The 15185-nt window shown below is 45.2% G+C and overlaps 1 protein-coding gene across 4 annotated transcripts in view; it reads right to left on the bottom strand.

Moving 5' to 3' along the window:
• Window positions 1-15185, bottom strand: part of RANBP3 (RAN binding protein 3) — a 130751-nt gene that overhangs the window by 90908 nt on the left and 24658 nt on the right. For 3 of the 4 annotated variants that reach the window (XM_059719621.1, XM_059719622.1, XM_014599838.3), the window contains one exon: window positions 7149-7352. The exons of the other annotated variant lie outside the window; for it this stretch is intronic. In XM_059719621.1, the coding sequence (XP_059575604.1) occupies window positions 7149-7352 (204 nt within the window). The remainder of the gene's footprint in view (window positions 1-7148; window positions 7353-15185) is intronic. 4 annotated transcript variants of the gene reach the window in all.

Genomic DNA, 15185 nt, shown 5'->3' with positions numbered 1-15185 from the left:
CCCTTCCCCATGGCAGCAGGGGGAAGAGGAAGAAGAGGGGAAAGAGTTCCCCCCCAGCACTGAACAGGGCCCTCCCCATAGAGGGGGGGAGGGAGATGGAAAAAGTACCCCTCTGGGGCTGGGCAGCCTCACATGGAGCCCCCCTCTGCACCCTGTGGTGGCAGGGGAAGAGCAAGGGGGGGCTCTATGTGAGGCTGCCCAACCCCAGCCCCAAAGGGGTACTCTTCCCCCTGCTCCTCCACCCCTCGCAGGATGGGGGCTTTATGCAGCCCTACCCAGCCTGGCTAGGGTGCAGGGAGTGGCTGTAACTAAGCCACAGCCACAGGGGGTAAAGAGAGAAAAAAAAAGAGTCCCCTCCCAGGGCCAGGTCAGGCAGACTTGCATAGAGCGCCCCTCCCCCCACCCCTCCCAGCCCCACAGTGCCTGGGGCAGGGGGAGTTCCCCTCCAGTGTCACACAGAGCCCACCCTCCACACCCTGGGAGGAGAAGGTGGAAAGAGTCCCCCCTGGTATGGAACAGAGCTCCCCTCCCCACAGGACAAGCATTCCAGCATGAACCCATTAAGGCAAAGGGGGCAGGGAGAAGGGTTAATTCATAGATTTCAGGGTCAGAAGGGACCTGTTAGATCAGAGTCCGACCCCTCGCCCTGGGCACGAAAGAGTGCTGGGATCAGATGATCCCAGCCAGGTGTTTGTCTAATCTCCTCTTAAATACTTCCAAGGAAGGGGAAAGCACCACTTCCCTTGGAAGCCCATTTCATATTTTGGCAACCCTCACTGTAAAGAATTTTTTCCTGATGTCAAGTCTAAATTTGCTCTCCTTCAGTTTGTGGCCATTGTTTCTAGTTACCCCAGTGGGCGCCCCGGTAAACATCATATCCCTTATTTCCTGCTGTCCCCCCCAAATGAGTTTGTAGATGGCCACAAGATCCCCTCTCAGCCTTCTCCTGCAGAGGCTGAAGAGATTCAGGTCCCTCAAAATCGGTCCTCATAAGGTTTTTTTCTGTAGGCCTTTAACCAGATGGGTGGCCCTCCTCTGAACCCTTTCCAGGCCATCTACAACCCTCCTGAAGTGCAGCACCCAAAACTGGACGCAGTACTCCAGCTATGGCCTGAGCAATGCCACATAGAGGGGAAGTATCACACCTCCTTAATTCTGTTTGTGATGCACCTGCTAATGTATGATACAGTGCAGTTAGCTTTACTTACTTCATCACACTGGCAACTTATGTTCATTTTGGAGTCTACTATGACTCTGAGATCCCTTTCTGCTGCTGTGCTACTCAGTATGGTACCTCCCAGGCTATAGGCTTGTTGATCCCTCTGTTCTTTATGCCCTGCAGCCAGGGTCTGCCAGCCCCAGGGGAAGAGGGGAAGGAGGGAAGAATGAACCCCCTCTCTGGCCAGCAGGTCCCTGTTAAAGCAAAGTGAGCAGTGTCTTGCCATGTCCCAACCCTGATCTGGCTAGAGAGCAGAGAAGTGGGACCAGCCCTACTCTGGAGCAGAGCGCAGAGCCCCACCCAGAGAGCATGCTGGGATGCTGGAGGAATCTGGTTCAACTTAAACCGGGAAAGGGTCTGGGACAGACACTGCTGTCGCAGGGCACGTCAGTGCCTGGCTCCTAAGGAGTGAAAACTGCCAGGGAGAGAGCCCTGGCCGCACATAAGGGGCACAGCTGCAGGTTGCTGGGGCAACTAATGGGAGTCAGCTGGCCAGAAGGGGGCAGGGCCTGGGCCTTATAAAAGCCCAGGGCTGGGGCCAGGCTGGCAGTTCCCTGCCAGCAGCTGGAGAGGCAGGAGCTCCCTCAGCCGAGATATGGGGAGAAGCCCAACGGGCAAGTACAGCTCATGATAGCCCTGAGAGGATTGGGCACTATGGTTTAGCCAGGGGGCTTTATGTTTGCGTTACAGCCAGGAGGCTGTGGCTCTGTTATTACAACCGGAGGTTTGGGTGAGGCTGTAGGGGTTGGAGGAGGCCTCATAGGGGGGGCTCACGATAAAGTGAGGACCCCAGCGCCAGTGAGGGTGCAACCTACTTATAGGGACCCACAGCAGTGTGCGGGGACCCTGGTGCCCAGGAGGGCGCAGCATACGGGGTGTATAGACCCCAGCCCTAGGGAGGGGCATTTCTGAAGCCCCAGCGTGGGCGGGGCGAGCTCCCAGGACGGGGGCCATTTTGTAAGCCCAAGCGGGGCACAGCCAGACGCCAGTGAGGGCGCAGTTTATAGGGGCATAGACCCCGGCCCCAGAGAGGGGCGATTGAGCCCAAGTGTTGGCATAGGGAGCCCCAAAAAGGGGGCAGCATAGCGAGTCTCCAAAAGGGGGCAGAAGAGAGATGACAGCAATTACATCTGGGCTTGGGCTGCGGTATTAGGGGAGGTTGGAGCCGCAGAGCGCCCCCCCGGCATCGGGGCATTATAATGGGCAGCCTCCCGCTAATTAATTAATTAACATCAAGACGTGGCAGGCGAGAAGGCGGGCGGTTGCCGCAGGAACAGGTGAGCAGGCCGCAACTTGGCTCGGAAGCGATGCCTGTTACACTGCATAGACTGATTTGAGCCAGAGATGCGTGAAATAACTGAGAAACGTGGAATTAGAAGAATGTTTTACAATAATTATCAGAAGTTTAAGTTAGCAGTGCTGACATTTAAATCAAAGTCTATGGTTAAGTTCCTTGCAGTTGTAGGCAACAACACTTTATTGCTTTATGTAGCCTTAAGTTAACTTGGCTTTCTTCACAGCAGCCAGCAGCTTCTTTTTTAAGCTATGATAATGAAACAAGTCTGTGGCAAAAAGGATGTGCCTCATGACAAGTTCTATACCAGCAAAATTGTAGGTCATGGTGTTTCAAGGGATTGCCAGAGGAAAGAGTATCTGACTTATATTAATAGAGGTCCATACATAGGTCCATATTGTAAAATCGGCACTGATAAAAGGAAAACTGACATTACTGGCAATCGGCTTTTTTTGGCTGATGTGGCCAATAATGTCACCAATAAATACTGTGTGCATGTGCAGCCACAGCACGCACACAGCCACCTGGTAGCTTGGAGAGCAGGGTCCCACTGATAAGTTGGGGGGGGGGGGAGAGAAGGGGCAGATTGAAGTCCCTGAGGTGAGGAAGAGAGTGGGGCTGGGGCAGACACTGCCCAGCTCGGGCAGGGCACAGGACTACCTGTGCGTGGGGCAAGAGTGGGTTGCCAATGCAGGTGGAACTGGGATCTTCTCAGTAGGGGGGCTGGGGCTGCACTCAGATGGGCTACAGCTACCCCAAAATTCACCACAGCTCCCTCCCAGCACTGCCACTGCCCCCCACCTCCCCCCAAGCACGGCCCCAGCCCAAACACCCCCCCTCCCCCCCAGCTGGGAAGAACCTGGCACTGGCCCCAGCCCGCAGCAGCAATCCACCCACACATCTGGGGGAACATAACCCCCCCCCATGACTCCCCCAGTGGTGCACATAGTAGTGAGAGAAGCACCCCCACCCACAATGAGGGAGGAAGTGGGGCTGGGGCAGGGGAATTGATCTGCTCTCCCCCTCAACACCCATTCTCTCCCCCACAACAGACTTACCAGGCAGACACTGCTTTCCAAGCTGCTGGGCTGCATTATGGCAAATCGGACCAGTGCTGGCCAATATGGCTTGTTAATATCGGCCATCAATATCAGCCAAAAAAAAAAAATCTTTATCAATGCACCCCTACTGATTAGAAAAATCAAAAGTGCCATCTTGGACTTAAAATTGGGCCACTTGCTTGATGTCAGCAACTTTCTATCTTTCTCCTCCTCCACAGATTCCTACTGACCATATCCGTTCACTACACTTCCTAAATTCTCTCTCCAACCAGCAGCACCAAAACCGTGATCAGTCTGACAGTTCTATTACTGCCCACATTCTTCTGAATACAGCATGGCTACCTCCCAGAACTATAACTTCACTTTGCTACTGCATAGGAAACAGAAGCAGCAGCAAAGGCACTGGCCTGCCTCCTGTTTATAAAACTAAACTGACTTACAGACACTGAATTTTGCACTCATGCAACCTCAGAATGATTCCCTTCATAATCATGAAGGTAAGAGATTTTTCAAGACCCAAGACTTATCCAAAACGCTTCGGAGCATGCATTTTAAACTGTATTTTGCAAAGTAAACATCTTTATATCACAATCAGAAAAGTAGGAATGGAAGAGATTTAAGGGTGGAACTCATTTAAAAAAACCAACAAACAAAAAAAGGAGGCCAGGATTCTTGGTAAGCAAAAAACTGTGGTGACTCAATTTCTCTCCATTCATATCTTTGAAATAAAACATAAATAAAATTCTAGGGCCAATAAGATAAGAGCTTTGTCTGGCTCCCACAACTCTTTCCTCAGGAAAAACAATACTTTTTCTCCCTTTAGTTTCAGAGACCAAACTGTTGTAAACTGAACTAAGAGTCTATAATTCACACATGCGCACATACACATAGTTCATTAGCCCTTTCAGCTCATCCAATTGTTCTTCTTTATTAGCATGGCCTGACTAAAAGCCAAATTCATGTGTTCACAGTGGAGTATTTGGCTGTAAAACCTCTAGGATCAAGTATATTCCACTGAGAAAGCAGGTGATGATGTCAATAAGTTTATGAATAGGATAAGTTATGCACAGTTAAAACTGTTATTCTCCTGTGGCTATTGCTGAAAAGTTGTTCCAAAAATTCTCAGTTCTCCAACGATCAGAAAGTGTTTGGAAGGGCCATAAAACGAGGCAGATTACAACATGCCTCAGTATAACTGTAATTAAAACAGGGGGTGGCCGTCAGAGACCAAACCGTCTCTAGTTGTGCCAAGGGATAACCTTGCAAACAGTGGATATGGCTCGATGTCATCTAGACAGGAAATATTAATGCTGAATTATCATCACTACTTATAACATCTACAGATCAAAATTTAGGGCTTAATCCAGGCTGATAAACAAGGTGCCTAAACAAAAAACAATCCAGAATATTCCATCATGTAAGTCACTAGGCAGCTGAATTCACTTAGCACCTATATTTTTTGGACAGCAGAGATCTTTAAACACCTAGATTTAAAAACATCCTCACATGCATGACACCACGTAGTATGAGGCACAAGATGATTACATGCTCCCCCGCCACACACCACCAACCAGTTTACTGAAACGCAGGTGCCAGGCAGAACGGTGCCTAAACTCTGCCTGCCTCCCCAGAAGTCCCTAGATAGGTGCATGTCTAAACACACTGACAATACTGAATTCAGTACAAAATACAGCAGTCACTCACTTTTACTCGGATCCAGCCAGAACAAAAGAAGGCAACACTTTTATGTGCAATAAACTGGTGGGTAAAGCATTCACGCAGGAAGTGGGAGACCTGAGCTATGGCCCTTTTCCCAGGATCTTTTTTGTCCAATGACCAACGTAAAAATTGAAGAACCAAAGGAGCAGGGACCAGTACACAGGTCTCCCCACTTCCAGCTCTGTTCCTAACCAAGAGAGGAAATTGATCTTGGTCTGCTTCCGGACCCATGATTCCTCGATTCCAAGTTTGCACAGTAGTCCAGCTTCAACAAGAGGCTTAGAAGTTTCCTATAGCCAGAGGGTTCTATAGCCTGGAAGTAAAGGCACTATTCTGGGAACTGGGAGATTATGGATGAACCTCCTGAGAGAAACAAGGGCAAGACACCTGGATCTTCTACCTCCAATAAAAGTTATGTAAAAGGTCAGCAACAGCATTATGCGCCTCTATTGGCTCTTAAATTGCGAGGGGATGGAGGCACAAAGTATAGCCTTAGTCCAAGTATACACTCGAGCAAGAACAAGAATTTAGTTTCATATTAGCTTATTCCAAGAGACTCCCTGCTCAGCATGTGAGCTCTCTGAACTGTTCTCTGTGGACACCCACTCTTCCCAATGACTGGAGAAGGCATCTGCTTCCTTGTATTATCCTACTGGGGTCAGGCATTTAAGTGTTCAGGTGTTGTGACACCCATGTTGGAGGTGCCTAAAACTGCCTCACCAGATCTTTACTTCATCAGCAATCCCAGTAATCTGGAAGATGAGTACTGTTCTGAAGATCCAGTGGAATCAGCAATATAATATTCTCTCTCAAAAGATACATTACAGAATTTCTAGCTTTTGCCAGAAAGTGTAAATATTTTGATTTCCTAGAAAAGGACTATCTAGAAATATTTGCCAGCACCTACTTAAAGACTTCACATTTTAAAAGGTCTACTAAAAACTTTTCCCAGCCAATTTATAAATGATAGTGTGTGGATACCAGCTTCCATCAGCCAGTGGTGATACTTGGTGGCTACAACTGAGAAAATATACACCTTCAGAAAGCTCAAGTGCTTTCACAGATGAACATTTTTAATATGCTTAAAGAGAGAAAAATCTTCTAAAGTAGGACTTAAGTTTTGTCCATGAGGGGACTTCAACACTGAACACTATGCTATAATAGCTCTACAAAAACACTTGGTAGCACTAGTTTATCTGTTTCATCTTTGAAAAAATATTCTCACTACACAATATTTGGATTTTTAGCTAACAAACAAAGCTTTAAGAAATCCAAAGGAACCAATTAAGATAGTTTTTTTTTTTAAATTTGAGAAAGCTGCAATCAACATTTTACTTCTGCTAATTAAGGAATTCTTCCTGCTTTTTAAATAGTGCTCCAAAGCACTATGAAATGACATGAAAAATTCCTCTGCATCCAATGGAAAGAGCACTCTCTCTATTCTTACTTCATTGTATTGGAGGATTATGATCCAGATTAAAAAAAAAAAGAATTCCGTTTCTATATATTTTTAAAAAATTCTTTCATTACTTCCTCCCCTATTTTATCCCTTTCTGGTTAAAGAAAATTCCTTCTTGTAAGAAACAGTGAAACCAACTTTTTAGCCTATGAACAGATTAAGTTTAAGTAAATTATAGATGGTAAAATCTTCCTCACTAAAAAGGCCCACAGCTGAACAAATACCATTTTTATTATATAAACAACTGTCTTTGGAGGGAGTAGTACAGAGCTAAAAGAACTATCAGATGTTCCACTGCCTAAAGTTAACAGCAAATCACTTAAATCCTTCAGGGGAAGGCTGATTTTTTTAATTAACCCCCTCAGCAGCAGAAGTACTTGGTAGGTTCACACTTACCCCTGCCAGTTCTTGTTGAATAGGAGCAAGCTGGGCTTCAGAAGCAGGAATCAAAGTAGCACTGACTGAGGCAACAGTGGGAGCAGGAAGCTCAAAGTCGCGCTCACCAGCTGATTCTGTGTGACCCAGACCACGGTGGGGGGACTCAGCCTCTCCCTGTGGGTCCTCTCCTGAATCCGACAAACCTTTTTGCTCTGCAGAGGACTGGGAGCAAAAAAGACAATGTCCCTTCAATGCATGGATGCAACATGATGGAGCAATTGTCCTAGTGAAAGGATGTACTGACCCTTTTTTTCAAAATGTCACCATTTTCATAGTCTGAGAAAAGGAATTGCTCCATGTTGGCACACAAATGAAAACAGGTTAAAATAACCTGAAATTTGATTATCCACCTTTAAATAAGCATCAGATGAAGCAAATAAACTTGAAAAAGGCAAAGTGCCAATGCCTCCTAACCAAAACACTTCTGCTAGCTGTAATTGTCCAAGGCTTTGGCATTTAGTTCTTCCCTCTTTTAAGCCTTGGCCAACTGGTCTTAGTTGTCTCAATTTTTCTTACCCACTGGGATCAAAGGTAACAGAACCAGCAAGGAGACAACTGCTGGAAATAATGGATTATTTCACTGATGTTGTTGTCATACATTTTAAAAACCTAGTAAACTGCAAACTTTGGCCGTAACACAGAGGTGATGAATATATTGCAATTCACACAAGAAGATATTATTTGTGTGTCACTATATTTTTTTAGAAGCAGTATTTTATTTTTGTTTTTTAAACACACAAATCTATTAACGGGTTGTTTTGTTTTGTTTTTTTAATTATGCCACAAGGTTTAGGAGCTTCAAGATTTACCCATTCTGCCATGGACTCCCTTGTAAGCACATCAATCAAAATCACAGAATCTACTGCATCTCAGTTCCCCCACCTGTAGAAACAAGATCAACATTACCCTTATTCACAGGTATTTGAGGAGGACACCGCATCTCAACTATCTACTGACCATAAGAGTCAATGGTGATTTAGAACATAAGTATGCAAAGATTCAGTATGCTTTATGAAGTCATTTTTTCTGGTGATCTGAATTATGAAGTGTTTTGAGAAGCAAGCTATGAAGAGACTGAGATCACTTTAGGGAGAAATCAGTGACTGGATAACTCTTAGAAAGTAATCAACAAAACAAGAAGAGTTTTGAGTAGAGTTTCACTGATAGAGATCTGGGGGGCTGATACTGATAGCTGATTTTAAGGAGGCGTATCAGCTGATAGCGATCTGATTTCTGATACAGCTGTGTGCAGCTGTATGTCTGTCGTGGTGAAAGCAGAGGAAAGGAGCATTGGGGGGGTGCAGATCAATGCCCCCCCAGTGAGGGAGGGAGAGGGGTTGGGGTGGGCACTGCCCAACCAGGGTGGGGTAGACCAGGGCAGAGCTGCAGTTCATCTGGGAGACATAGGAGGGGGGAGCAGGTTACTCCAACTGCTCGTCCAGGAGGGCCAGGCAGGCTGCAGCATTGCACTTGGGGCAAGCAGCAGCTGTGCTGGGAGAGAGGCTACAGGGGAGGGCTCTAGCCACCCCAAATTTTGCTCTAGCGCCCCCCCCCCCAAAGTCCCCTCCCAGCACCACCACTGCCCACTCCAAAAGCAGCACAGCACAGCCTGCAGCCCACCCTGCCCCACGCAGATCCAGGGGCACACTCCCCCTCACGTGGCCTCTTGGACCAGCAGCAGGAGCAGCCAAACAAGCGGCACACAGCGGCAGGAGCCGCTCCCCACGCCCCGGACAAGCTACGGCTCCATCCCGCGCCCGCCCTACCCCAGTTGGGCAATGTCTACCCCAGCCCTACTCCCTCCCTCACTGCAGGGGGCATTGATCTCCCCCTCCAGCTTCCCTCCCCCTCCCCTTTCACTACAGACTTACCAGCTGCACGCAGCTCTCCATGCTGCCCAGCTGTGCTTCTCACAGACTACGTGCTGAGCTGCAGCTGCATGCATGCACAGACATTTATTGGCCAAATTATCAGCCACATCAGGTCAATTTCCAATACAGTCCATTTTCTTTATAATCAGTGCCGATCAATATCAGACCAATGTACCAGTACACCTTAGCTTTGAGAATTGAGGTGCATCTAATAAGGAACAACCACCCCCATATATGTGGCTTAAATAGCACCCTTCATGTTTAAGCACCTTTCTTCATTAAGGATTCAAAGCTTTTCACAATTATCATAAACAATATACCATCATTTCATTCGCTACTGACATGCAGCTACCTCTGCAATAAAACAAGAGCACTGTTTAATAAACAGACAGCAACATAAATGAAGACAATACACCCAGCTAAAACTACAGGATTTATTTTAGGCAAACTTTAGTTACCCATGATGAAGAGCAAGAATTTGCTTTAGTGAAAAATAACTGAAATAATTAATAACTAAGTGGACAAAACTTCTATGTTAACATTTTATCTGAAAAAAATATGCTTTTCTCACAAATGTTCAGAATGCTGGGTTTTCAGGTTTTAAAAATAAAAGCGCTTTAAGGTATAAATGCTACTGAATCGAAACACCAAATCAAAATAATCAAGCAAGTGTGAAAGATAACAAGTGGAAAAGCACTTTTCCTACAGTCTAACACACCACATAATGCCAGTATTTTGCTGGCATTCTTTCCTTTTCCCCCTTCTACCCCTCCCCTCACACAGACCCAGGCCTTGCAAAGTCATTGTTCCCTTCACAGCTATAAAAGCTAGGCACATGCGAAATGCAAATACAGAACATATGAAAACCTGACGGCACTGCCTCAGCCTCCAAAGTTCATGCCCCTCCAAGTGCTATTTCTAAATCAAGTAATCCATAACCATGAAGATTAAAGGTGATAGACAAAACCATGAGTCTCGAAACAAAACATCAGCTGTCCAGCCACTGCCAAAAATAAGAGCCAACAATTACCTCCCGATTCCTCTCACCCTCCCCACTCCCATCTATACCCTTTATAGTACACATCACCAGTATCGTATGTTGAACTACCAATTTCAAACAGTCACTGAAAATATTTTACAAGTTATGAAAGATAACTTACTAAACAAGAGCTCCCAATGCAGGAGTCAGAAAGATTAATATGGTGCTTAGTTACATTACTAGAAGACCTTAAAGTGGGCCTGGAGAGGCGATGTTATCTTTGAATATCCATCAGCATGACATGGATCATAACAGCCAATACCACTGGGTGGTTTAACCCAGTAAATACTGCACAAGAACAGCAAACGGGCATTCACTCTGCATGCAGCATTTTTAAACCATTTCTGAAATTGTGTGTCAAATGATGGTGTCCACGCATTGAGAGAGAAACTTAATAAGGTGTTAAGAGAGTTTTAAGAATTATTAGAGGACTGGAAAAAATTATCTTACAAAACTAAAGCAGCTGAAATGCTGGTCAGACCAATGATCCATCCAGCCTAGTATGCTATGGTAGGAACATACTGGTATGTAGGAACAGGCACTTCAGAGGGAGAGCATCAAGCCACATAAATCTAGAGCAGGGGTTGTCAACAGGGGGTTCGCCCTAAGGGGTACAAGCAGGCAGGCGGGGACAGAGCACTGCCACCCACCACCCTGCACTACCACATCCCAGGACCAGGGCCTGGGGGGTCACAAGGGCAGCGGCGCCCCTTTACAGGCCGCACAGGCACCGCCTGCCTGGCAAAGCGCGGCGGCAGCGGGAGGGGTGTTGTTGCATGCCGCCACCAGTCCGTGTCCAGCCATGTACCCCTCCCCCCAGCTCCATGTCCAGCCACAAGGGGTACACTTAATAGATTAGGGGGTCTTCAACCTTTTTTAGAGTAATCCATGTCTTTTGGTCATTACCCTCCCTGGCATCCACTGTCATTGGTTCAGAGGTACCAGAGGAAATATCTCCAATTGTTCTGTTTAAACAGCTACTAATAGATCCATCAGCTATGAATTTGGTCATTCCCTTTTTTAACTGGGCTATACTATCTGCCTCTACAACCTCCTAAGACAATGACTTCCACAAGTTACTATATTTGCCTGAACCCAAGACAAACCTGAATTTAAGACAACCCCCCAATAAATAATGATAATAAATCTATAAATGGAAAATTTATATAATCTAATTATTGGGGGGAAGGGTTGTCTTAAATTCATCCTCACCACCACTGCAGCAGGCAAAGCAGTTTGTTCAATTCCATCTACCGCACCCCCCCCCCCACTTACCCTCCCCTTGTGCCTGCCTGCTGCCTTCCCCTTCTCCTCCCTGCACCACTTCTGCCTCCCCACACCCTTACCCTTGCTTCAGCACTGGCAGGCTCCATTACCACCACAGCCTCAGCACAGAGCATGCCCCCAGCCCAGGCCATAGCAGAGATGCAGGGCCAGGCTGGGGCCATGCTCCATGCTGCAGGATGGAGCCTGCTGGCACCAGAGCAAAAGCAAGCAGGATGGGGTGGGGGCAGAAGAGGCAAGGGATACAGAGGCTCCTGCCTCCCCTTTCTCATGGCCTTGTACTCTATTCTAAGACAAGGGGTTTTCCCCCCTACCTGGCTCTACCAGGTAGAATGTAAAGGAAAAAAACCTTCCTTTTGAATCAAGTAAATACAGTAACTACACTCTGTGTTAATAGTTCTTCCTGTTCGATTTAAACCCGTTGCCTACTAACTTCAGTGGAACTTGGTGAATAATAGTTCCCTGTCCACTTTGTCCATGTCCTTCATGATGTTAGACCTATCAGACTCCTCCTCAGCCTGGTCTTTTCCAAACTGAAGAGGCTTAGACTTTTTTTTTTTTTTTTTAAATAGTTTTCCTGGTATAACAACTGGTTCCATACCCATGATCATTTTGCTTGCCCTTCTCTGTACCTTTCCCAATTCCACTACATCAGTTTTAAGACACAGAATTGCACGCAATATTCAAGATGTGGGCACATCATAGATTTGTATACTGGCATGACAATGCTCTTCACTTTGTTTTCTATTCCCTTGTTAATGATGCCCAAGGTTTTATTGGCCATTTTTTTTTTTTTTTATCCCTACCATACATTGAGCAGATGCTTTTAGAGAACTACCCAGAGCGACTCCAAGGTTTCTTTTCCAAGTCACAACAGCTAGTTCAGAACCCAGCATTGTATAAGTATATCTGGGATTATTTTTACTCGTATGCATTACCTTGCGCTTATCGACACTGAAGTTCATCTGCCATTTTTTTCCCCATTCACTTAGATTGATGAGATCCTTTTTGCAGTTTCTCTGTCAGCTTAGGATTTGACCATCTAGAATAATTTAGTATCATCTGCAAACCTGAATGTTTCACTGTCCACCCCCATTTCCAAGTCATTGATGTAAGCATTGAACAGAACTGGACCCAGCACAGATCCATGCAGGACCCAATTTCTGACCTCCCTCCATCCTGAAAAGTGACCATCGAGCCCTGTCCTTTGCTTCCTATCTTTTAACCAAGAACCTTCCATTCAGTCCTATGGCAACTCAGTTTTTTTTTTTTTTTTTAAAGCCTTTGGTGAGGGACCTTGTCAAAAGCTTTCTGAAAATCCAAATATATTGTGTCAACTGGATCTCCCTTGCCCACATTCTTTTTAACACCCTCAAAAAATCCTGCAGATTGGAGACAGGATTTCCTTTTACAAAAGCTACGCTGACTTCCGCACCAGATTATATTAGTCCATGTGACTGCTGATTTCTTCAGTTTAGACTCACCGGTCTATAGTTCCCAAAATCATTTCTGAAGCCCTTTGTGAAGGTGGACAGATAACACATTTACACCAGAGTAACTGACATATTTTTTTTAAAATAGCAACAGATAGCACAGTATAAACCACCTACTGTACGCAGATACCCCAAGATAGTCAAATCTGGCCCCTTCTGAATCTGGTCCAAGTTACACCTGTCTATGTCCTCAATCTATTTAATTCATCCAAGGGAATATTTAGACATTAACTGATTTCCACCAATAAGCAGCTACATGACACAAAGGTTTCTGACAGCAAAAGACTATAATCAAAACATAATAAGACATGACAGCAAGAAGCTGAAGCTAGACAGATTAAAAGTAAGACAAATTTTTAACAATAAAAAAGGTATTAAAACAGCCTGCTTAAGCAGGGGTAGATTCTCCATTTGAAGTTCTTAATTCAAGATCAGATGTCTTTCTGAAAAGAATACTTGATAAAAGGCTTAAAACGAGAATTACTGGGTGACATTTTATGCCACACATTACTTAAACCGTCAAGCTATGCGCTGAAGTTCCATTCAGACCTGAAAATCTATACATTTGACACAACGTGTGCAGGCACCTCCAGAACATCTGCTTCTTTTATAACTCTGCCAAGCTTTTTAAAAAAATGGAAAAAAGCATTTGTAGTTAGTTTGGGATACAGCCATTCATAGATTTTCAGGGTCGAAAGGGACCTCACCAGATCGAGTGCGACCCTCTGCCCCAGGCAGAAAAGAGTACTGGGGTAAGAGGACTCCAGCCAGGTGTTTGTCCAGTCTCTTCTGAAAGATCTCCAAGGTAGGGGAGAGCACCACCGCCCTTGGAAGCCCATTCCAGATTCTGGTAACCCTCACCGTAAAGAGGTTCTTCCTGAAGTCTAGTCTAAACCTGCTTTCTATCAGTTTGGGGCCATTGTTTCTAGTTACTCCAAGGGGTGCCTTGGTAAACAGAGCATCTCCTATTCCTTGATGCCTGCCCCCACCCCAACAAATTTGCAGACAGCCAAATCCCCTCTTAGCCTTCTCTGATGGAGGCTGAAGAGATGCAGGTCCCCCTCAACCTCTCCTCTGTTGATTCAAAAATCAACAAAGTAGTGAGACTAGCTAGGAAAGTAATACCCATTTCACTCTGCTCCTTCTTGGAAAACTTAGGAGAGCAACTGCTGAAGAAGCAAGTCACAGAGGCAGCCACACAAAAGGAACATCCCTAAAACAGTCCCTGAAGGATAGACAGAACAAGACTACCACCCACCTCTGTCTGAAGGCTGGAAGAGAGAGATAGAAGGCATGGGAAAAATGTTTGTTTTAGCTCCTTTAAAGTGAAGATTTTATTCCTTGCAGCAGCTACATACCTTGAAAGGGATATAGTTATGCTAGAACCCACAACCCTAACCAAAAGGTAACGAACCGAAGTTGGGAGAAGAAGTACGCACAAAACTGAACAAACTCCCCTCCCTTTAAATTCCATCCTCTGAGCTACTTGGCTATTAACAATCATTCACCTACCTTTTAATGTAAAAAGGATCCCACAGACAAACCCCTAAAAGTAGTTTGGCACAAATCCTAGTAAGTTTGCAATTCCTAAAACCTGGAAGAAAAGGGGGCTGGCTTCTCAGAAGGAGGCTACATGTTGACCTTTCTGTCATCATTTCTTTCCCAGAATTTAAATATTCGTCAGCTTCATGATAACCAATTAAAAGTCCCAACTAGAAAGTTGGAGGTATTTTTTCTACACAGCTCACTAGACAAATAAAAACTAAAGTCATTTTTTGGTCTAAGTGATAAAGCTAAAGAAATCTCTTTTGTATATCAGGTAACAAAAATAAAGTGAAATAAGTAATCTAATAAGCAAGAGAAAGGACTTAAATCCAAGATCATGAATTCAGCATCTTAAGACATCACCCCATTCTGTGTAACAATGCATTTGTAAAAGTAAGATTCTGGCCTTTCAGGTTTGCCCCAGAATCAGGTGCAAGAGACTTAACTGTAAATGAGAATTGTCCTTTACTCAAGAGTATGTATGCATATGTCCTTATGGCACAAGGCAGCACAGTTCAGCAATACCATACACTAGTATAGGACCCAGAGGCAATATAACTGCATTAATACATGAAGGAAATGAGGTAATAAGCTCTTACTTTTAGTGCAATGCATCTCTCGACAGTGCCCCCATAGTCATAGTCTCCTATTGCAATTAGAAGATCTCACTGACATTTCTATGCTTAGGTTTATTTCCATTTAGCTATAAGCTTTACCAAAACTAGTACCAGCTTTAAAAAGATAGAGACATTGTTCTGAATTC

Source organism: Alligator mississippiensis, chromosome 16 (assembly GCF_030867095.1).
Source record: "Alligator mississippiensis isolate rAllMis1 chromosome 16, rAllMis1, whole genome shotgun sequence".
Classification (NCBI taxonomy): domain Eukaryota; kingdom Metazoa; phylum Chordata; order Crocodylia; family Alligatoridae; genus Alligator; species Alligator mississippiensis.
Note: the sequence above shows the minus strand (reverse complement) of the source record. Positions and strands in the feature narration are given on the sequence as shown.